At 35.8% G+C, this 21,440-nt stretch overlaps 1 protein-coding gene across 7 annotated transcripts in view; it reads right to left on the bottom strand.

Annotated features, from left to right (window-relative positions):
* SORCS2 (sortilin related VPS10 domain containing receptor 2) overlaps positions 1–21,440 on the bottom strand; it is a 537,034-nt gene that overhangs the window by 45,409 nt on the left and 470,185 nt on the right. For all 7 annotated transcript variants that reach the window (XM_085223524.1, XM_085223526.1, XM_085223528.1 and 4 more), the window contains 3 exons: positions 17,493–17,569; positions 11,488–11,579; positions 9,836–9,943 (listed from right to left, as the gene is read on the bottom strand). In XM_085223524.1, the coding sequence (XP_085079650.1) occupies positions 9,836–9,943; positions 11,488–11,579; positions 17,493–17,569 (277 nt within the window). The remainder of the gene's footprint in view (positions 1–9,835; positions 9,944–11,487; positions 11,580–17,492; positions 17,570–21,440) is intronic.

Here is a 21,440-nt window from a genome sequence, read left to right as displayed (position 1 = left end):
GTATTTTCTACATAAGAAATCAAATTTTCTTCGTTTGTGTTAGCTATCTCAAACAGATGAGTCAAGGGAAAAGGAAAGAAGGAGATGGCTGGTTGAATTCAGTGCAAAAGAAAGTCACATAATTCTCTTGAAAATAGGAAATAAAATCTCTGAATGATTAATAATCATCTTTACAAGCTCAGAGAGATTGAGGGTGATTCTAGATAACTAAAAGAAGGAGAATATTTTGACTATATATAAAGTAAAACACACCTACCTTCTCCTCTAACCTTCCCAAGTAAGTGCGAATCCTGAGTTACAAAATTCATTTTGATATCAACAAAGATACCAAACAATTAAGCTAGTCTCTTGTAAGTACCTTGGAGATAATTAAAATGATAAGAAAGAGCCACCAGAGAAACAAACAAACAAACAAGCAAACAAATCATGTCAAAATAATGTAATTTCCTTCATTTACAGGGTAACTGCCTTGAATTACTTTTTTCTGGAAAAGTTAAAGATGAGCAGTACAACAAAATGTCTTCAAATACTCTTTCTATAGATTGTAGAGTTGTCATTAAAGAGACAGGAAGTTTTTTATGAAGGGGCATAAAAGAACAAGGACAAGAATCACTAACTTAAAAGATGCAGCTATAGAATTCTCCAGTGGTAAAGGAACGAGATATTGAGATTCTATTCTCTCTCACAGGACTGAGATATAAATGAAACATAGGCATTAGAGATAGATAGAATCTGGCGATATTGACTAGTCCCACATCCTCTGACTTTATAAAATTCATGGAAATTACTAAAGAATGTTCCCTAAGAAGGATACAGATGTTATATACAATCTGTAGTTTGGTCTCATAGAAAAAATGATTTGCATTATAGGTCTTGTGATTCTACATACCAATAAACATGATTTAACATAATACAGTAACTGTACCACTGATTCAACCACTCTCTGGGTTAAGTAAAGTACCTGAGATTCAAGGTGTCCCATCAGCATAACCACAAATTGTACAAAAATGCAATCACACAGTATAAGGAAATCCTGGGACACATTTCTAAAGGAATTCAGCAACTGGTGTGCACTCAGATTTGTAAAATGTTTGAAAACATGGCCTCATAATTACTAATGCTATTGCTGCTACAACACTTGATTACTGGGGACAAGGTTTTGCAGACACTTCAGAAAAGCCCATTCAGATGTAATGCCAAATAACAATAAGATTAAGAAAAAATCCTTTTCAAAGTAAAAAAGAAAGCCTTTTTTTTTTTAATGTAGAATTCAATGGATTGGAAAAAGATATGAGCGATGTTAAAGCAATACATAACAGCAATCATATTGCTCAGGTGCAAAACATTCATGTCCAATTAATCCACATGGAAAAAGATGGTACTCTGTAGCAACGATCAGAAGATAAGTATCAGGACGACAGTAGTTCATAAGCTGCTCTGGGCAGCCTGCTCTAGTGGTTGGTGACCCTGTCTATGGCAGGGAGGTTGAAACTAGATGATCTTTGAGGTCCTTTCCAGCCTAGGCCATTCTATGATATGCTATTAAAACATTCTTCTTTGTTAATTTTATTTCATTAGAAGGCTATCAAATCAATTCTACTGAAACTATGAAAAATTACGCTGATACATAATTTTTGAAAGAAATTCCAATAACCTTAGGAATTCTTTTTTTTTTTTTTTTCCAACTATTTGGAATCCATAATTTTAATGCCAATGTTCCAGTTACCATAACAACTTTTTACATTTGTTCCTACTTCATTTATGAGCACATCATCCTAAAATTTGATTGCATCACTTGATAGCTAAGACAGATTAATGCAGTTTTTAAGCTAACTCATTTAAACTATTTGCTGGAGGATTGACGTTTATTTCTGTTCCTGATAAAGCTCATAATCAGGGAGAGCTAATTTAATGGAAATTGTACGCAATGATAATCTCTTCCAATAAATTCATGTTTCAATTCAACAGGAAAAAGCATCTCTTCAATAGATGTTTTTAGTTTACATGAACAGTATTAGCTTCACTGCCTGCTGTCTGTGTCACTAGTTAGATGCCTGACCAAAACTATGATGGTTCTTGTAATGGAATCTCCCAGAGACTTATGAGCTTTCGTGGTTTCATTCAGAAAAAATGATCCTGACTTTCACAGTGCTGCTCATCTCGGATGCCACAGGCAGCTCGTTATATCCACCATGTTTGCTTTCATTTTTCAGCTGTGCCCTTCATGATTTCGTTCGTAGGCTTTTACATTCTCTGCCAGAACAGATGGAATTTATTATAAATCTAATGTCATATAAATTAAGATATGCCCTGAGTGACTTTTTATAACGTTACATTGATTTACCAACGTAGCCCTGCTCTGCTACTCTGGACAAAGAAGATGGCTTTAAAGAGCCTGATGTTCATACCCACCAGATACTTGGAGCAGTGTAGCTGAACCTGCAACAGTTTTACTTCACTGCTGAATATCTAAAAATCAGCGACCTCAGTGTTGAGGAAGCAACCCTGCTGTACCTGTAACACGAAAGCCGTGAAGACACCACATGTGGAATTTATTCAGATGTTTAACATAGCACGTAAAATTGTCCAAGTTTTGTGGTCATACTGAAGACTAGTGATGACAACTGCGTGATGCATAGCTACTTTTGTTTGAAATCAGATGCTTCTTTCATTCTAGACATGCGGCTTTAATCTCCCAAGTGCTGTGCTGGCTTTTGCTCTCCTCTATATGACTTTGTCATCGACTGTGATGTTTGAAACAGCAGAATTTACCTCTGTAGTCCTGTATTGTCCTGCTGAGACCCTCTGCTAGCTTCACATGCCAGCTGGATGTGGAACAGTACATGTAATGTTTTGGAAGAGCCTTCAAATGTATAAAACTCCCAACAGAATAAAAGCCAGGATTTCCATCAGGGTCAGCCAAGTGCCCATACATATCACCTGTACTTCAGGTCATCCCAACGGGGCTGTCATAGATAACAGATCTTAATCCATTCTTCTAAGCAGCACCAAAGTAAAGATGTCAAAATATTTGAAAAAAGGCATGTACCTGAAATTCTTTGTGGCTCTAAACCTCAAAATCAAACACTGAATATGTGACCAAGCTGGGAAAGGAAACAAGACTCTCAGAGCTGCTACATAACTATTTTAGTAACTTTCACTCTGTCTCCTGGAAAGTATTCATTTAAATCAAAGTAGCCACAGTTATGCTAAAAAGTGCTATTTAGATTTTATTCCCCATGATCAGGTTTCCTTTCCAGTAGTATAATATTATAGATATTATACTATATAATATATTAGAACAAACAACTGTTGTCTCTGACAACAGAGGCCATTAACACTACAACAGCAGCAATTTTCTCAGCTGTCCTTTATATGAAAGGTGAGAAGTTCCCTGTCAGTTTACGGTCAACTCCTTAGCTTCATTTAGATTGTGGAACCACAGAACGGCCCAGGTTGGAAGGAACCTCAAGGATCATGAATCTCCAACTGCCTTGCCACAGGCAGGACCACCAACCTCCCCATTTAATAGTAGACCAGGCTGCCCAGAGCCCCATCCAACATGGCCTTGAACACCTCCAATGACAGGACATCCGCAACCTCTCTGGGCAGCCTGATCTTTACTACATACTGAGACAATATAACTGAAACAACAAATGAAGGTGAAAATCTTTTTTGTTTCTCTTTTGCCTATTATAGTTTAAAATTCATATTATTACAGTATCTCTCAATAGAGAGCAAGACAAATAACCTCCCAATGACAGGATTTCTAACTAAATGTTGAAGGAGTAAAGTGATTAGGGTGTGGCACTGGGAGGATGCACTTTATCTCTAGTGTAAGGACTGCCAACACTTAGTATTCTTAACTCACAGAAATGATGAGATTTATTAATGAAAGACATTCACGGGGATATGGGCTGGAAGAGTAGGTTAGCCATGACTACGTCTACAATGCTATTTAAAACCTACTGACTTTAAAAAGGAAACGACAAATGAATTTTTAAAGACTTGCTTTCATTCCATCAGTTGTCTTCACCTCTTTTACAGCACTGTAAAATCAACAAAAACTATTTAAGTCAAGGGAATCATACTAATATAAATGGATGAAAGCAATGTCACGTTCAAGCTGCCGTCTGTTATACATCAAGATTATAATTCAGCATATTTTTCTAATTCCCCAAAACAACAGAGGTCACATTTTCAGTGGCCTTCCTAAATTACAACTACAGAAACGATGAATGCTTCCATGTGCAACAATAGATACCTGCCTGCATAATGCAATTGCATATAATTGCTTATAAACAGTGCTTGTGTACACACATACTATGTAAAAACAGAATCACAGAATCACCAAGGTTGAAAAAGACCTTCAAGATCATCCAGTTCAACTATCGAAACATGACACTTAAAAGTGCTTTAAACTGCAAGCATAAGAATATATTGAATGTACTGAAGAGGTTTTTGTTGTGTATTTTTTTCCCCTAGTTTGGCTGCCAAAGTGAAAAATGACCAGAGGAAACAATTTAGTTGAAACTGAACCAAAATATGTCTTCTCATTGTTTCCTGCCTCCAAAAAAATAATTGCCAATCATTCTTTTATGCCAAAACATCTTGGTTTCAGCTCCTTTGGGAAAAAAAAGGAAATGAATGCCTAGGTTCTAAGAAGTAATGGGGAGGAGCAGGATGAGCATGTTTCCATTTTTTCCAGAAGCTTAGTGGCTCCGTGATGTTTAGTGAACTATCTCCAATATTTTTTTCCATCTATTTGGTAAAACTCTGTCCAAGAAAAATCTTTTTGCATGTAAGCCATTTGGAAAAAAAATGTAGATTTAATATCTAGCCTGATGCCTTATGCAGAAGTAAATACAAGGTAGACTGTGAAGAAAATGGACAGATTCAAGGAGAAACATGTGACATTATAAATAATAGCTTTGGAACAACCAGCTCTCTGATACCATCTTAAAGATCAAATTCACCTGTGGAATTTTATAACATTTTATAATTATTTCTCTAGCTAAGAATTTTCTTTTTCTACTCATGTACTTGAAAACCAGATCTCTTTTATTCCAGATAAGAAATTATTCATTTGGACTTCAACTTATAACCAGAATAAATAGCTTATGGTCGGCAAAGTAATGGTCCTTATTCTTAGAGCAAAATATAGCAAAATGGAGTCCAAGGCCTAACTAAAGTCAAGTAAAATGTTAGAATAACTTTTTTTGGTGGACAATGTTTCTAATGACTAACTCATTATTACTACTTGCCAAATCTAGAAACTAAACTAGAACTGTCTCCCTGAAAGTGAAGTTAGAGCTACATAGCTACAGTCACCCACTTAGTGACAGGTTCCCAAACTGACCTAAAGAGACTCTCCGAATGAAAGAGTCCGTGTCACACTTTTGCTCACTTCTCCTTTAAAAAAAAGACAGATTGATAAAAGATTCTTTCAGGACACAGATTCCTACTCTTTCAGCTCCTCCTATTTAAATGTATCTCCAGGTCTGTCCTCAAAGTGCACCAAATATGGGCTGTAGCAAGATATCAAAAGCATCACATTCTACTGCTTCTGAATTTTGTATGTCAACTTCATGGATAGGAAACTGAAAAATAAAGCTTCACTCAAAGGGGTTCTTTGTAGCAGACAGAGAAGACAGTGGCTGTTTCACAGTCTGGGCTCCAAGACCACAGGCTTGTAATCATGCTACAGTGCACAGATTTGCTCTGCTAACACCTGTGTGCACAAAGGTGACAAAAATAAGACCAGCTGAGACTTGACACTAAATTGTTACCTGCAATCCTGAGTTAGGTGATACATAAGTTAGACTGAAATCAAGGTCATCATTATCTTGCTGCCTTTCTTCCACCTACGGACACTGAGGTATGCTCTTTATTATGCGGAGAGCAGAACGATTTCATCACCAAGCAATGCTTCTTAAAACTTCATTCAAACAAGAAATCATATGGTTGCAACTAAAACCTAGAATTCACCTTGGGAAATCAGCTACTCTCTTACCTACTCAGGCTTTACCTACCAGTTAGCTGTCTTTTTTAAGGGGTACGTTACGAGAAATTTAGCAGTGAAGAGCACATGATGCAAAGGTGTAACCTCCACCTACAAAGATATACTCAAAGACAACAAGAAAAGCAGTGCGTAGCCACATATGGCACAACAATAAGCACCATAAACTACATGTAACTTTGACTGTTCGCGTCAGTGTCAACGTACCTAGGCAAAATTGACAGCTGCAAAAATCCAGATGGTTCTGCCTAATATCTAAGCCCTGTTAAATAATATCCACCTTGTTTTGATTAAGTTTAACCTATTTTCTTTCTCCTGTTATCATTTAGGAAGTCAACAGGAATGCAACAATCGACTTTAAGAGCACAAGGTACAAGAAGAAGTTAAGAGATGTCAATATGTTCCCAGCAGCATCTTAAATTGCTGCTCTACATAAGACCTTAAGGAAAAAAATTCCTCCAAGAATTATGTATTATATATATACACAATTGCCTGTAAGGAAGGATTTGATTCTACCTAACACAAAGAAATTATATTTTATATAACCTCTTAATAAAAGGGACCATGGTCTGAAGTACCACAGTTATTGTCCCTGCTGGATTTACTCTGCAGTCTCAGTATAAATAGTCCCAGAAGCTGAACTGTAATTAGAAGTCATTTTAACACATTTGAAAATTTCATTATACGAACTACTTCCTTTGAAGAGGAACATCAATATTTCAAAGACATAAAATTATTCTTTTTCCACTAAGTTTAGCCATTACTCAATCCAATGTTATTATGTTTTTTTTTCCCAATATAATATAAAGTGTAGCATTGCATTTCAGTAAATTTTGCTCTTAAATAATTTAGAACAAAATAAAGCCTATTAGAACAAGCACTATTTTGATGACTTTAATATACATCTATTAGTTAAGAAACTTTCTTATCAAATCTTACTTTTCATTTAGCAATAAATGGTGGATTTGAGTTCTTCATTTAGAAAATAATTTTACTCAATTCCTAAATTTATGTATTCTTTATTGCTTAAAACTCCTAGATATATTAAGTAGGTCTATTTAGAATATAATTTTTACCGAGAAAGGTTTCCCTAAAATTTCCTGATAGTTTACTGTTTTCAACTCCTAAAACACTTAAGTAGGTTTACTGCACAGTACAATGGAATAAAATATGTTTTCCTTGGCATTTGAGTGCACATATTTTGAATACTGTGAGGGATTTGGATGAATGATTTTGATGAATGTCGACTGGCAGATGACAATTCAGTTTTTCTAAAAAAATTTGACAAGTTTGCACTCGCTTTTGCTCTGTTTTGAAGGATACACAAAACTTTTGGAAGATTTGAGGCAACCACGTTCACATTCCCCTGGTTTTTCCTTCAGTAAAGCTTTTCAGACAACTTAGTTTTGGATAAGGTAGGACAGAAGAGAATTCAAACAAAAATCCTTTTCAAGTCAGGCAATGTCCCAGTCACCCATGGTGGAGAATGTCAAGTCTCTGTTTCACACATCTTTATCGCGTTCCTTAATATCTTCCCCAGATAATCCTTCTACTTTTGTTATCATTTTTAACCCTAATTCAAATAAAAAATGTACAATGAAATCCCTAGCCCAATTTCAGTGGAATTGGGATATTACCCTGCAGAAAGAGGTTATTTCTCTTATTTATAAGTAAAATATTTTATTCCTTTGTGAGTTTATTCTAGAGGTTTTAAATGAAAAAGTCTCTTCCAGTATTGCTGTACAGCCTTCTAGTTGTTATCTTCTCACTTCAGAATTATCTTATCTCTGCTAATTCATGCAGATTTTACTGGACTTTTTATTCGAAGTCAAACAAACTCCCCACCCAAACGGAGAAAATGAAAATCCTGCACAAGTAAAAAATGTCAGGTTAGGTTCTTAGTAATGGATTTGGAGACTGGATTCAGGGTGAAAGATGCTGTATTAATTTATTTCCATTACCATACAAAAGTACATCTTACCATCATCTGCCAGAAGTAAAAACACTTATCTAACAAAGTGGAAAAGACGGTAACACTTCTAATGGAAAAGATGTCAGAGTTGATTATTTTCCTCAGGGAGTATGAATCAGAGGACGGCATTTCTCAAGAGCAGAAAATTGTAGATAGAGTCATGCCCAGCATCTAAATCCAACTGTGAAGTTTTAGGAGAAAATTATCTAAGCCAGAGAGAACAACAAAAAGTCTTCATACACAGCCAGATAAAACACCACTGGGCAGACAAGGTCACCCTGAAGGTAAAACTTTAGCAAGGTGGTAGAAAAGGCAAGGACGCTCATATAACAGCAGTGGGGAAACACATACTGCAGGTTTATTTTTCCCATTATGTTTGGAGACAGGTAGGAAGACAGCAAGTATTTTCAGTGCCTGTCTGTAATGGGAAGTCACTGACATCCTCTGTGTTCAATAGAACTAGTTGCAAAGTAGAATCTTGTAAGGGTGACAGAGATGCTGGAGTCAGACTTCTGCCTCAGAAACATACAAGTCATATGATGGTTATTAGTGAGACTGTGATCTTGTATCAAATCTAGCTACAGCAGGATATATTTCATATGTATGATTCCAGAAAGACGTATTTTTCACATGAGGTCTTTGGCTATTTATTCAGATAATTAAATACATTTTTTGCAAAATCACTGTTTTTCAACAAATAAAAATAAAAAATCAGAGCACAAACTCATCACACAGAGCTCTATCCGCCAGTAAGTACAGAGTAGGATAAACTTTTGATCCCTATATACTTCCATGAAGGTAATGGAAATCCTCCATTCAGAGTCATAAGTACCTCTGTGTGACATATATTATACCATAAAAACCTATGCTTGAGAGAAAAGGAAGATGCAGTGCATTTAAGTATGTTGGCATTTCTGTTTTGCTGCACATCCTTTGGAAACTATGGGCTGAGTTGATTTCTCTTTTTTTTCCCTGAGGAAAATACTACTGGTACACATTAAAGACAGCTGTATTTCTAATTCCTAGAAGAAAAAGCTTGTCACGAACATATTGAGCTCCAATACAAAGCGTCAGACAAACTGCTCTGACAGGAGCAAACACATCATCCTGCACATCCCTAGTGCAGGAGCACATTCTCCTCTTGCATTCCCCTTTACTACTGCAGTCAGCGTGTACAGCATTGGATAGCTATTTTTTACTTTCAAGCACTCTTAAAAAGTTAGCATTTATCCTGAGACAGACCAAAACCTGCAGCTCAGATCCGGCTGTCCAGAGCCCTTTGGGAAAAAAAGACAGATAAATGCAAGTCTGAGCTACAGAACTGGCTTATTTTTAACTCTAAATCACAGTATCTTCCTCAGTCACCACACAGAATTAAAGTATGTATTTGTTAGCACACTTTTTGGCCACATAAAGCATCATACTTACTTGGACAACTACGTACTTGTTTGCACTGTGAAGACAATTTGCACAAGAAGAAAGGACAGATGTTTAATGATTTTGATATGTAAAAATCAGAAAAAAATGCAGGATACTGTTATTTTTATGTAAGTTTCTCAGATTTACTCTGCAGTCCTATTACTCCACACTGACAACAACTATGTGAAATTTCATACAAACAGAGCTCTTTATCTTTACAATCTGAAATATTGTGTTAGGGTATAGTGCAAATCAAAGGCAGGCAGCATACTGGGGCTGTTTGGACATGATCAGTGTAAGGGCTTGTGTAACAGCAAAAAAAAAAAGTCAACGACTCAAGTACTATTTCAAACATCCAGAGTTAAAAATATGGTCAAGTGCTTAAGCAGAGAACCCTAAAAAAAGAAGCGTAGACGGGAACTTACGTCATCACCAGTGTCTCATCTCCAGGTTCACTAAGTAATCCATCTACGAAGACTGACGTGCTTGTAAAATTATGCGTACTCCAAGTCTGGCCTTCATCTATGCTGAACCTGTTAAAAGATAGAAATGGTTTCATCTGCAAGTATTATATAAATAAGAATTCATTGAAAAAATAAAAAATCCCATAACCACTAAACCTCAGGATTTACAATCACTGAAACACAGTATGCATGAGTGGTGTATCTCATTAATGTTCCAGGGTCTCCCATCTTTATTAGAAAGAGCGTAATAAATCTGTGACAACAATGGTAATTCCTGGGCAAATAAAAAATAATGTCTATCAACAAACAATCCTGCTACTTTGTAGGTTCAAGAGTCAGTTAATTTACACTTAATTCTCTCTCAAAGTCCCTGAGCTGGAGACCTGTTAAGCAGAGGTCAGTAAAATGTTAAGTATGCAGAACAGCTCAAGTGCTAAAACACAAGTGCTAAAACTGCAGACACCAAGACGATGGGCCCTTACAGCTATGAGAATCCACAAAAAAATTTTCAATAGATATTCAGCAAAGTTCAAAGTTCAGCATTCAAATACTCTGTCTACCTAAAAATTATGACTAGAATTCTTTTGCCTTGCATGCTTTTCAGGTCTTTTTTAATACTACGGTAATGATGGTTTTCAGTCTAGCTAATGAAGCATATAGCCAAGATCCTATTAGAATAAGCAGCATTATGCAAAAATGAGCCTTGTTATGATCAATCTGCTGATCACTTGCACCTACTATTTCCTAACCTAGGGGGAGGTGTCCCTGCCCTTGGCAAAGGGGTTGGAACTAGATGATATTGTAATCTAATTCTACAGTCCCTTCCAACACAAACCATTCCATAACTGTATCTCTTTGTATCTTTTTTTTTTTTTGTACTGCAAAGATGATAATTTTATATGCCATCACACAAAGTTACCATGTTTTGCTTCGCTACCGTGCAGTTCAAAATCTGTTATTTTATAACAAAATTATTTGCAACCAAACTTTCCTGTCAAACAAAAGAAGGCCATTTTCTGTAGTCGCATCATATGACAGGACCTACACAGAATGTGTAGTACAATTAATTAGTGTAGGAATTTGTCAGAAGTACCATACAACTTTTATGCACAGAGAAATTCTTTTCCCATTGGCTCCAACAGACTATGTTGGATTGTTCTTGCCAGAGCAATTCGGGACTATTCTCCAGCGTCCTCATTACTGTGGCTGAAGAGGACAGAGCTTCATCACAGTATGAAACAACCGTTGTTACCTAAGGCATCATAGGGAGAACATTACTGCCATATGCTGCAGGTGCAAACCAGTAGCAGATAATGACCATGATAAACATGGCATGTACTGTAGAGTTCCAGGATAGCCTTTTAAGCAAAAATATCTATACTGATGTAAGAAAATCTTGTTATGATTAATTCATTATGTCATGGTACCAATACCACTAAGAAGTAATCTTTAAGAAAACATCTTTCTGAATTCTGTCAAATTAATTAATGTTAAATTAAGCTGATTACACTTGCATTTCATATGTGATTACATTGAAATGTTCATCTTAAAATCTGAACTTTGTCTTATGTATTGAATACACAATAGCTTGCTCTAATTGACTGTAGGATTACTTGAGTATTTTCAGTGGGATAGAGGTATCTTTGATGGCCACAATAACTCCACCATGGTCCAGGTACAAGATGTGATGCTCTTCTTCAAAGACCTACAGATCAGAAAACAAGAAGTCCAACTAAGAAAATGCAGAAGTAAAATGTATGAGAAAACCAGTATTAAAAATCTTGCATGTTTCATAATGTCCACACTGTAAACAGAAAAGGACATACAAGTCAGTTTAACTCTTACATTTCTCTCTTCTCCCAGTTGTAACAGAAAAGAAAGGTAAGCAGGTGAATCAGAAAATGTTCAGGTTCAAATCACAGTCAGATTAAACTGTCTAAAGTGATTTTAGCCCTAGCTTACATTCCTCGCAGTATGCATTCTGCATTCTTTCCTATTATATATCACCAGGTGACCTATCACCTTACTTCAGTATTTGCCATATTCTTTATATCTTGCAGAATGAAATGCTTTGTAATCTAATTCTAAGAAAAATACGAAAACTGTCACTGTCTGGGACTGCCTTGCATGTTCTTCAGACTCGACCGAAGTTGAAATAATTGGTGCCAGTGTTTTCTGCATTTCCAATGTCAATGATTTATTTAAATTCAAACTTTGTGATCACATAAGGACGCTGCTCTGAGCTCTGAACCAAAATACATGTAATATTGATTTAATGGTATAAAGGATTCAAAATCTCCTAAATTATTTTCATTCGTTTGTCTAGAGGTCATCAGTAGTACAAAAATAAATGAATAAGAAATATCCTATTTTCTGCATCTGTTATCTGTTTTAAGCCGGTGTTTAGTCATGTTATTAGCCAGTGAAAGTTCATTTACCATAAGATCAAGTGATAAATTGAGAGTTTATGCACACACATAACAGTTCATAGAACACAGAGCCTCCTACACACTTTGACAAAGTCAAAAAAAAAACATAAAGGTGAGCTCTACTTTGCCTTGTGAATGAGAAAATGCAGATAATACACAATGTTTCTTTTAATGACAATGCTAAATGATACACTTAGGAGATAAATAAGTAAGACTGAACCAAAGAGAGAAAAAGTTCTAATCATACAGCACATCCACAGTTACTTCAAAAATAGCAAGCACTTAATTTGCCTTTAGAATTCAATATTCCTCTCATTTCCTAAGAACATGTGTTATGGGATTCCTAGGGTTTTGAGTGTTTAATTGGCTTTTTGGTGTTGTCAATTTACTGACAGAACCCCGATATGGGACATTTACAGTCCTATCTACTTGTTCCATTCAGCTACACATTTTAGAAGACATTTCAGTGAAATGCAGACATTCATTTTAGATGTACTTCAAAAGGATGAGGTCGCTACAACTCAGATAAGCCAGCAGAGTTTCGATTCTCCTTCAAACTTCATTTGAACTTTTGCTCAAATCAAAACAAAACAGCAGTGCCAGAACAAGAAGTTTCCAAAAGCTTCACCTTCATACAGAAGATAATGAAAGATGTTGTCTGTATGACTTCATCCAATTTAGGGTTTCCCAGAAAAGCATCATGGCAATTCCTGGTGCACCATTTCAGTACACCAGGTTTACCCACTCCTGTGTAAACTATGGCATGCTATAAGGCACAGCAAACCTATTACAGGTATATAAATGTCATATTTATATCATGCTCTTCTTCCATGCATTTCAAATACTTTCTGACTAAAAGGTGAGTATCAATTCCTGCATTTTCATATAATAATGAATTCATGAAATCAGAACCTGAAAACAATTGATAGGCATGTTCACAAACAGCCTAGAACTATGACCTCTCTCCACTAAATGACATCAGGTAATAGATTTATAATGATCCTTACTAGAGCCAAGTATCACAGAACTAAATTACTATAACTTGTTTCTAAATCTTTCCTTCCTTTGTAATGTTTTGGATAAATTTGTGTGTTTTATAATCGTAAAGTCAACTTCTTCTCTCTCTGTCTCTCTCTGTTTTCTCCTGTGTCTATTGTAACAACTGCAGCAGCTTATCTGTTGGGAGCAATTAAGAGAGCTCCATAAAATAACTAAACATGTTTAAATACCCCAGAGAAATTCATTGCACACAATTTTACTCTGAGATATCTTAGAAGTAACCAAAAATACTCAAAGTCACTTGCATCTCACAAAGTGACATCCATTTCTAAATCCAAATCCGTAATTTTCCTACAGCAGGAGGAGGCAGCTGGACCTTCACAGTGGTGAGAAGCTGGGGTTGCATCCTTTACCACTGTGCTTAAAAGTATTACCATCCATCCCTTAAGACGTCTGCAGAAAAAAAAAAAAGTTGTCTTACTTAAACAAAGGTATTCCACATTGCTTTGATATGAAAGGATTTGACACAGATAAAGAATATTCCTACAACTGAACCAGTGAGCTGGAGGTTCCAGAGATCTAGGTTCACTTCCTAGGTGCACTGTGTAACCTTAGAAGGCTAGTAGAATATACTGTGGCTCCACTAGATCTTCCATAGCAGATCAAACATGAAAGGCTCTCCTGTTCTTGTCTTTACTTTTATTTCACAGCATCACAGAATCTGAATTTCAGCCATTTCTTCTGAAAGCCAGAAGAACTTTCTCTTATTCTGCTCATGGTGCAAATGAAGTTGAAATACCAACGGCAACCATAAATGTGAAGAGAAATACCTTGTTTTAAAAAAGCACATCCTTAACATTTAGAAGAGCATCCTAAAATTTTGAAAATCAGGACTCAAAACAGGCTCACAGGGAAAAACAATGTTTAAAATCTGTATGGTCTGTAATTGTGTACAGAGGCAGACCATTTCTCCCAGGATGCAAGATTTATTTATCTATCTGATTCAATATCACGTTCATTAACACATTTTATCATATTGTTTTCCTGGTACAATAGATAGAGAAATCTTTCAATTAGACACATCTGTCCCACGAGTTCACCTCAGGCATATTTCACGGTTCACTTAAGATGATCTAAGCTCACAGAGTTCATGATAATGTCAAGGTTGGATTCCCTTCTCTTGTATACATTCCAGGTCACTGCCGCTGCATGGACATTTAAGCTACTTGTCAATCAGCTCCTAAACCTGTGCTGTTTACAGTACCATGTTGTACATACAGTACACCATCACAAATTTCATTCTGCTTTCAAATGTTATTCAGTAATGTTTTCAAAGTCAGGCATCATGCAACAGAAAGGCAGTAGAACAACTGTAACCAGCCCACATTGCATTACGGTTATTTAGAATCTTTGCTATTACTTTTTCATTTACTGAAAGTATTTACTTAATTCTATGGAACTCCTTGGGCATTTTGATTTGTACCTAACAGTGCTAGCTGTGTTGTCTGCCATAGTAAATCACCCTGAATTCTCATGTGACCATACCATGTAAAAGCCATGGAAATATGGGTTCAGTTGAAATCATTCCAAGTGTATAAAACAGATTAAGACATTACTGAAGAATAGATTTTTTTTAATTTGAGGATGAATTACAAATATGGGGGCTGGTCCCATTTACAAATCACAGACTAAATTTGAGTTAACAATGTGATGCTCTAGTACAAAAAAGAGAGATCTCCTCCTGAAGTGAGGTGATAGCCAAGGTGTCAAGATATCAAGGGAAATCATTTCATTCTGATTAATAATTATAAAATTTATAATGTTGCATCCAGTTTCTCCATTTTTCAGGAGAAGATTTTAGATAGTCTCATCGACAAACAACAAAAGGGAAAAGCAGTTTAGAAACTCCATCCCTTAGGAAAAAAGGCAGATTTGAAATTGCTTTCCTTCCAGAGGTGGGGGAGGGGGAAACGCCTGTGCTATGGGTAGACATGATAATTGCCTTTCAACATCTGAAAGGTTATTTAAAGCTGACAGAAAACCTCAGCTCCCAAAAGACAGGAAGAAATCAGCTTATCTTGCAAAAAATTGTGGAACAGCAAGAACAACAAAAAGCAAGGATATGCAAAGCAGCTTATGTTAAATGTTAAAAAATCTATGAAGTGAAGTAAAACACCATATAGGAGCACAGCAGAATCTCCTACAGTGAAAGATTAACAAATAGGCCTGGAAAATCTCTATTTAAGTTGTTTCTGATACAACATCATTTGTATCATATGTTGCTTCAGAGCAGGTGGTTGGATTTCTTTCACCTTCCTCCTAGGCCTATATTGCTATGAGTTCCAGTGCCAATATTGCTATTATTTCAGGAAAGCTATTATTCAATTCCTTGAACAGTCTTTTCCCCTCAGTTCTCCATATTTACCTTTCTATGATGTTTTTTTTCACTCTACACAAGCAGATAGCTCTTTCTCCTCATAGTTTGTAGACAGCTCTGCAACCTCATGTATGGAATGTAAGAAAGGGATTCAATAATCACAGCCTCAAAGTTTCCAAGGCAGAGACTTAAACCCACCCAAAGAACTGTAACTGAAACGAGCTTTGCTCTCCTTCTGCCAGCACAGGAAAGCTGTAACTTTCTATCCAAATAATTCCTGTATCACTGATGACAAAATTCTTGTCTTTTTTTTTCATGAGTTCTAACAGAGAAACACATGGAGTGTATATATAGCAATCTACATTTTTATTCTGATAGCAAATATTGAGTAAGCTCTTCCAAGACTTCATAGCAGTTTTAATTAAAATCAAGTGAGCAATGATGGGTTTGATTTTGACTGTCACAATAAGGATCAGTCTGTGGCTGGTTTTACAGTTTGAATAGTCATCTTAAGGTCAAGTTCCAACACATATCATCTGTTGGAGTGTCTCAAAAATAAAAGCAGCAAAATATGACTTTGATCTCCATCACTCTTTCCTTCTTATTTCTCACCCTATCAAAATTATGAAACTCTGGGAAATAGTGACAATAAAACATGAGAGGCCTCTGTTAAGTATGAGATAGGACAACACAGGCTGTAAATTCTGGAAGGCTTTTGCATTTAAACACCTATTTATCATCTGCTAGAATTCAAGAAAGAATTTGGCATAAAATCTTATCTTTGAAAACTTAAAGAACGTTATCATGATAAAAATAATATATATATTTTAAAAAGTTCTTTTGCAGAGTATTAATGGCAATCTACAATAGCAATATAAGAAAGTGGCTGTGTTTACTCTTATGTCGAAGGTGCTGAGCTTAATAACACTAGTGAGTGTATTTTCCCACTTATTCTCAGATAATAACACAGCTTTTATTTCAGTAGAACACTAAAACACTGTTTTAACTGAAATAAAATACTTTTTGATATACTGGTACTTTGAATGCTGTTCTTTCTTTCCTCTGAATATACATTAAAAGTAGATTACAGAACCTTCTCATGTCTTATTACTATAGTTATGGACATTCACACTCATAAAGAAAATATCATTGAGGCAGAGCAATTTAAAATAAAGTGAATTAGAAAGGTGCAATGTTCAAGTCAACACTATGCATTGGAAACATAAGGCATCCAAAAATCAAATGCCAGTTCCACTACTACAAGACTGGGATTTTTAAAAAATACTTTATGTATTTAGTCCTATAATTGATTAAATCATACTAAAAGACATTCAAAGGTTTACTGCTATTTTTTTTTCAATCTCTTTTTGTGTTCTCGTTTCCACTGGAGAACAAACTTTAAGCTTTAATAGCAGTTTTTAACTGCAAAGCAGAACAATTTCCCCCTTCCTATACAAACCCCATTTTTCAGCTTGGGATATTCATACTGCAAGATTTAGCCCAAGTCCACTTCTTCATTAGCATAGGAAGATTACTGAAATTACAAAAAAAGCTAACTGGACTGCATGTTTCTTATGCAAGATATTAGAAGATTTGTAAAGAGACCAGAATATTTGAGTTTCAGGAGAATCTGACAGCCCAACCAACTTGGATCTTTGCAAATCACCTCCTTAATCTCTCAGTATCCACATCCCGCTTGCAAAATAATGGCCACCTGCCTCAAAAGAGTTGGTAGATAAAGATAAGTTATGCATAATAAAATCCAACATATTGGGCAAATTTAAAATTGCCTTAAATTATTTCAGTTTCCTACCTGGCGCCATGTCTTCCCACAGTCAGATGTGATGTACATTTCTTCTTTATACTCAACCAGCTGAGACCCCAGGTTACCTGTCACAAAAGATAAAGAAAGTAGGGGGCACCCAATTAACAAGAGAGACTGGAAATAGTCCTGACAGCAGTCAGAGTGAGAACAAAACTCAGACGATAAGTGGTTTTATTTTATTAATTTTATTATCAACAGACATAGTATCTTTAAAAAAAAAAAAAAAAGCACATCATATCTATTTAATCTATTTATTTACTTTTACTTAAACATTCCTAGTTGCACATAGGCAGGAGCAATGAGGTTTAATTCTGACATTAAAATGTGTATTTAAGATGTAAGTTTGAAACGTACATGAACTCAGAAGCCATACCTTAATCACATTATGTAAAATTATTCATTTTGAACTGGAATTGTTTATAAAAAAAAAAAGTTTTAAATGCAAGACTTCATGGAATGGTAGAAAAATCCAGGATTTAGATAAGTATGTAAAACCGAAAAGAGGGGTTATGGTCCAAAAAGCTCTGTAAATGCAAAAGTCTAGAGCAGAATTATTTGTTGTATTTAAGTATTCACCAGGAAGCCATGGAATATTTTGACAAATTACACTGAAGAGGTTGCAGCTAGCATTCAGATTACTGTGAAGATTACTGACTTTTGCATACAAAAGTCTTGAAACAAACTTTTAAATCAAGATCGTAGAAGATGCAACTCCAAATAGTAAGATCTCTATCTTTTAACTTGTGATATTTAAAACAGCAAACCGTTAAATCACCAGTTCACAGCGTTATAAGGGAGAAACAATCATATCTCCAAATCCTTTCTAAACAATGTCCCTTTAGGGGATTTTGATTTAAATATATGCATTGCATGCGTTTACGGAAAAAGAAAGAAAGAAATCAGATACTCTTAAACAGAAGAGATTGGGAAAGAAAACCCATGAGATTACAATAGCAGTATGTAATTTCACTTGTGTGTTACATAAATAGCTGTTTTTACCACCAAACAGATCTGTTTATGGAGTATGATCATTAGAGCTGAAAGGTTCAGGAGAAGAAAAACTGTGTGCACTGCTCAAAATACATGCTCTATTTGGACCATCAAGATTGTGTGTGCTATGTCACTTAACAGTTTACCTATGTTATTTAATCCTGTATACAGCCTAGATGAGATGATGTTAAACTTCATGTAGAATCAGAGAATTTACAGGATGGAGTTCATTTATTTCAACTGCTCCTTCTTGGTCTTACCTCTTTTCAGCCAACTCCATGCTCTCATTTATCAAGTAGTTCATCACAGATATAGTTGGCTTTGTCATTCTGAAAATAGGACTCCACTCTTGGAGGCCATTAGGCTCCTGGACAAATGCCAATTATTGTCTCTCTTACCTTCTTGTCAACAGAATTATATTTACATGAGTAGATCTTTATTTCGAGCAGTGCTATGGAGCTGCACTTTAAAAGGTGCAGTGGTAAATTGCCTCAGCTAATGGAGAACAAGTCTGTAAACTGACATCATTAACTTTGTTTCATTAGAAAGACTTTTACATCCAGTTGACACATTAGTAACAAAGCTATCAGCAGGATCTTTGTAATTGCAGCTTTGTCAGGACTGCCATGACTTCTCCTTGCTTTGGTTTTACCTCTATTGTCTTTTCTTGGTAAATGAACAAAAGGAGATGGACTCAGTTATGGTTGTAGAGAAACACTATTCTGTCAAAAACACAATTAATGACAAACTTGGCATGGAGGTGGATTGCTTTAGGAAAAAATACTGCTCTCTGACCTTTGAAAGCAGCCCACTTTATTGGTCAAGGGTAAAAAAAAAAAAAAAAAAAAAAAAAGCAGAGGTGATGCATGCAAGAACTTCTGATTGCTGATGTAATGCTCTGGGCATTGATGAAGGCTGAAATGTCCAATACCTCCAGATTTTTTTAGGAGAAATACATCTACCACTTCATTTTGGAAACTTCATAAAGTGAAACCTACAAATTACGTCTCCAAACCTTTCTGTTTAATCCATGTCAAAAAAGAGTTACGAGTTTTCCCTATTTAAAGAATTACATTGTTTAAACTTTTATATGCTAGTAAAATGCAACTTCAAAGACTTTGTTACATTCTAGTAAAAAGTTTTGATTCAAGGCTCTAACTATCTCAAAGGGCGTGGTGTTACTGAATTAAGTCAGCTAACAAGCAAATGTAACAGCACCCCATAAACTCCTTTCCAGCAGCTCCAATTCACTTCAAATGAAATGCAAAGAAAGTCCTGACATTAATAACCTTATAAACAAATAACAGCAAAGTCACACAAGCGCTTAGAAAATAGAGCTGAAATACCCTAAAATTTCTTTTCTGTATCTGAATGCAATTATGAGCCGTATTTGTGGTAAGAGTGGTGGCCAATAAAACAAAACAAAACTGACATCACAATCAAGGGTATAGAAGGTAAGAAATAGCCAAATTCTGTTCAGCTCTTAAGACTGGGAGCCAACACTTCAGTGAAAGAAAGACATCAAACGTCTCATCCAAAAAAAGAACAGTTTTTAAATGCCATCCTGCTACCCACCACATCCTGGTATGTTATAACTGTAACACAACCCACGGATATAACAGTAAGCTGGTTGTCTGGAGAATCGTGCTAAATTTTATGTTCTTTATTATAGCTCTAAAAGTCTGAAGTAAGTCCTCAAATGTGTCAGTACAACATGGAACCCTTTCATCATTTTATTGGGTATTACATCTCAAAATCCTCCTGTAGTAACAAGTAAAGGTAATATAATACACTGAGCACAATTCAAGTTCATACTGAAAAAGTTACTGCATCTGGAATAGGTGAGATAACCATAAAACACAAGTTCCATCTCTACAAGAGTGGCAAGGCTGAAAGTACAGGGGCACTGACTGCTGTTTCATGCATTTCTCCAAGCTATTCCTAACTTCGCACATGCCAAATTAACAGATGATAGCACAGTGATCTCATTTCTGAAATAAAACAATGCATTTTAATGATGATCAGTGGACAGTCAAGCTCTCTTGAAATGTGGTATAGTTGTGAGAACACAGACATCAAGAGAGTTAGCTAATTTAAAGTTCCACACAGCTCAGGCATTTTAGCAGATATCTCCAGTCATGCAAATATGGGAGTTCAATTTCATTTACAATTTATTATTAATTTACATGTTTTAATCACTACTTATCACTGTATCAGTCACATTTTTAATGTGATTTAAGACATGCTTACCATGAGAAGAAATAATCCCCATAAGCAACATTTCAAATACGGAAAATCTTTTCCAGCCACTGAAATTTAGCATACAGGCAGGTTCCTATTCCAAAAAGGTAAATGCCCTGTGCCTACACTGCCTGTTAATTACTGCAGCTGTGACATCTCCTTAGCCAATGAACAAGCTAAAACGCCATGGTTTGTAAATTACTAGTCAGCATAGAAGATGCATGCAACCAATTTGTGTTTCAGGTCCCAGATAGACTGTTTTTTGCTTGGCAAAATGGAGAAGTGTTTGACTGAGGAAGTGATTCACACAGTCAGAGTCAAGGAACATGACATGAGAAAAGTCTTCGGGAATTGCAGGATCTTCACTCTAGAATGCTCTAGGAAATGCTCTGTCATCTCACCGTTCCTTCAGCCTTTCTGTAGTGGCAGCTCCATATGCTACTTTTGTGAAAAATGTTATAAATTTATCACAATATATGCAATGTATTTGAGCCAGATGTGACAAAAAGTAAACTGAACTTTCCAGCACTTCCTCGATGTGCAAAATTTACTGCTTGCTTGACTTGCCATCTGGACTGGAAACTAAGCAGAGAATTACAGTAAATCCAGCACCTGAGAAGTCTACACTTCTCTAAACATTCTTCATAAAAAAGTCCTTCACAAGTTTATAGTAAAAAATTTACACATCAATTGACACCCATTTCA

The sequence above is a fragment of the Meleagris gallopavo genome, chromosome 4 (genome assembly GCF_905368555.1).
Source record: "Meleagris gallopavo chromosome 4, MGAL_WU_HG_1.1, whole genome shotgun sequence".
NCBI lineage: Eukaryota > Metazoa > Chordata > Aves > Galliformes > Phasianidae > Meleagris > Meleagris gallopavo.
This window is presented reverse-complemented; position numbering and strand designations above follow the sequence as displayed.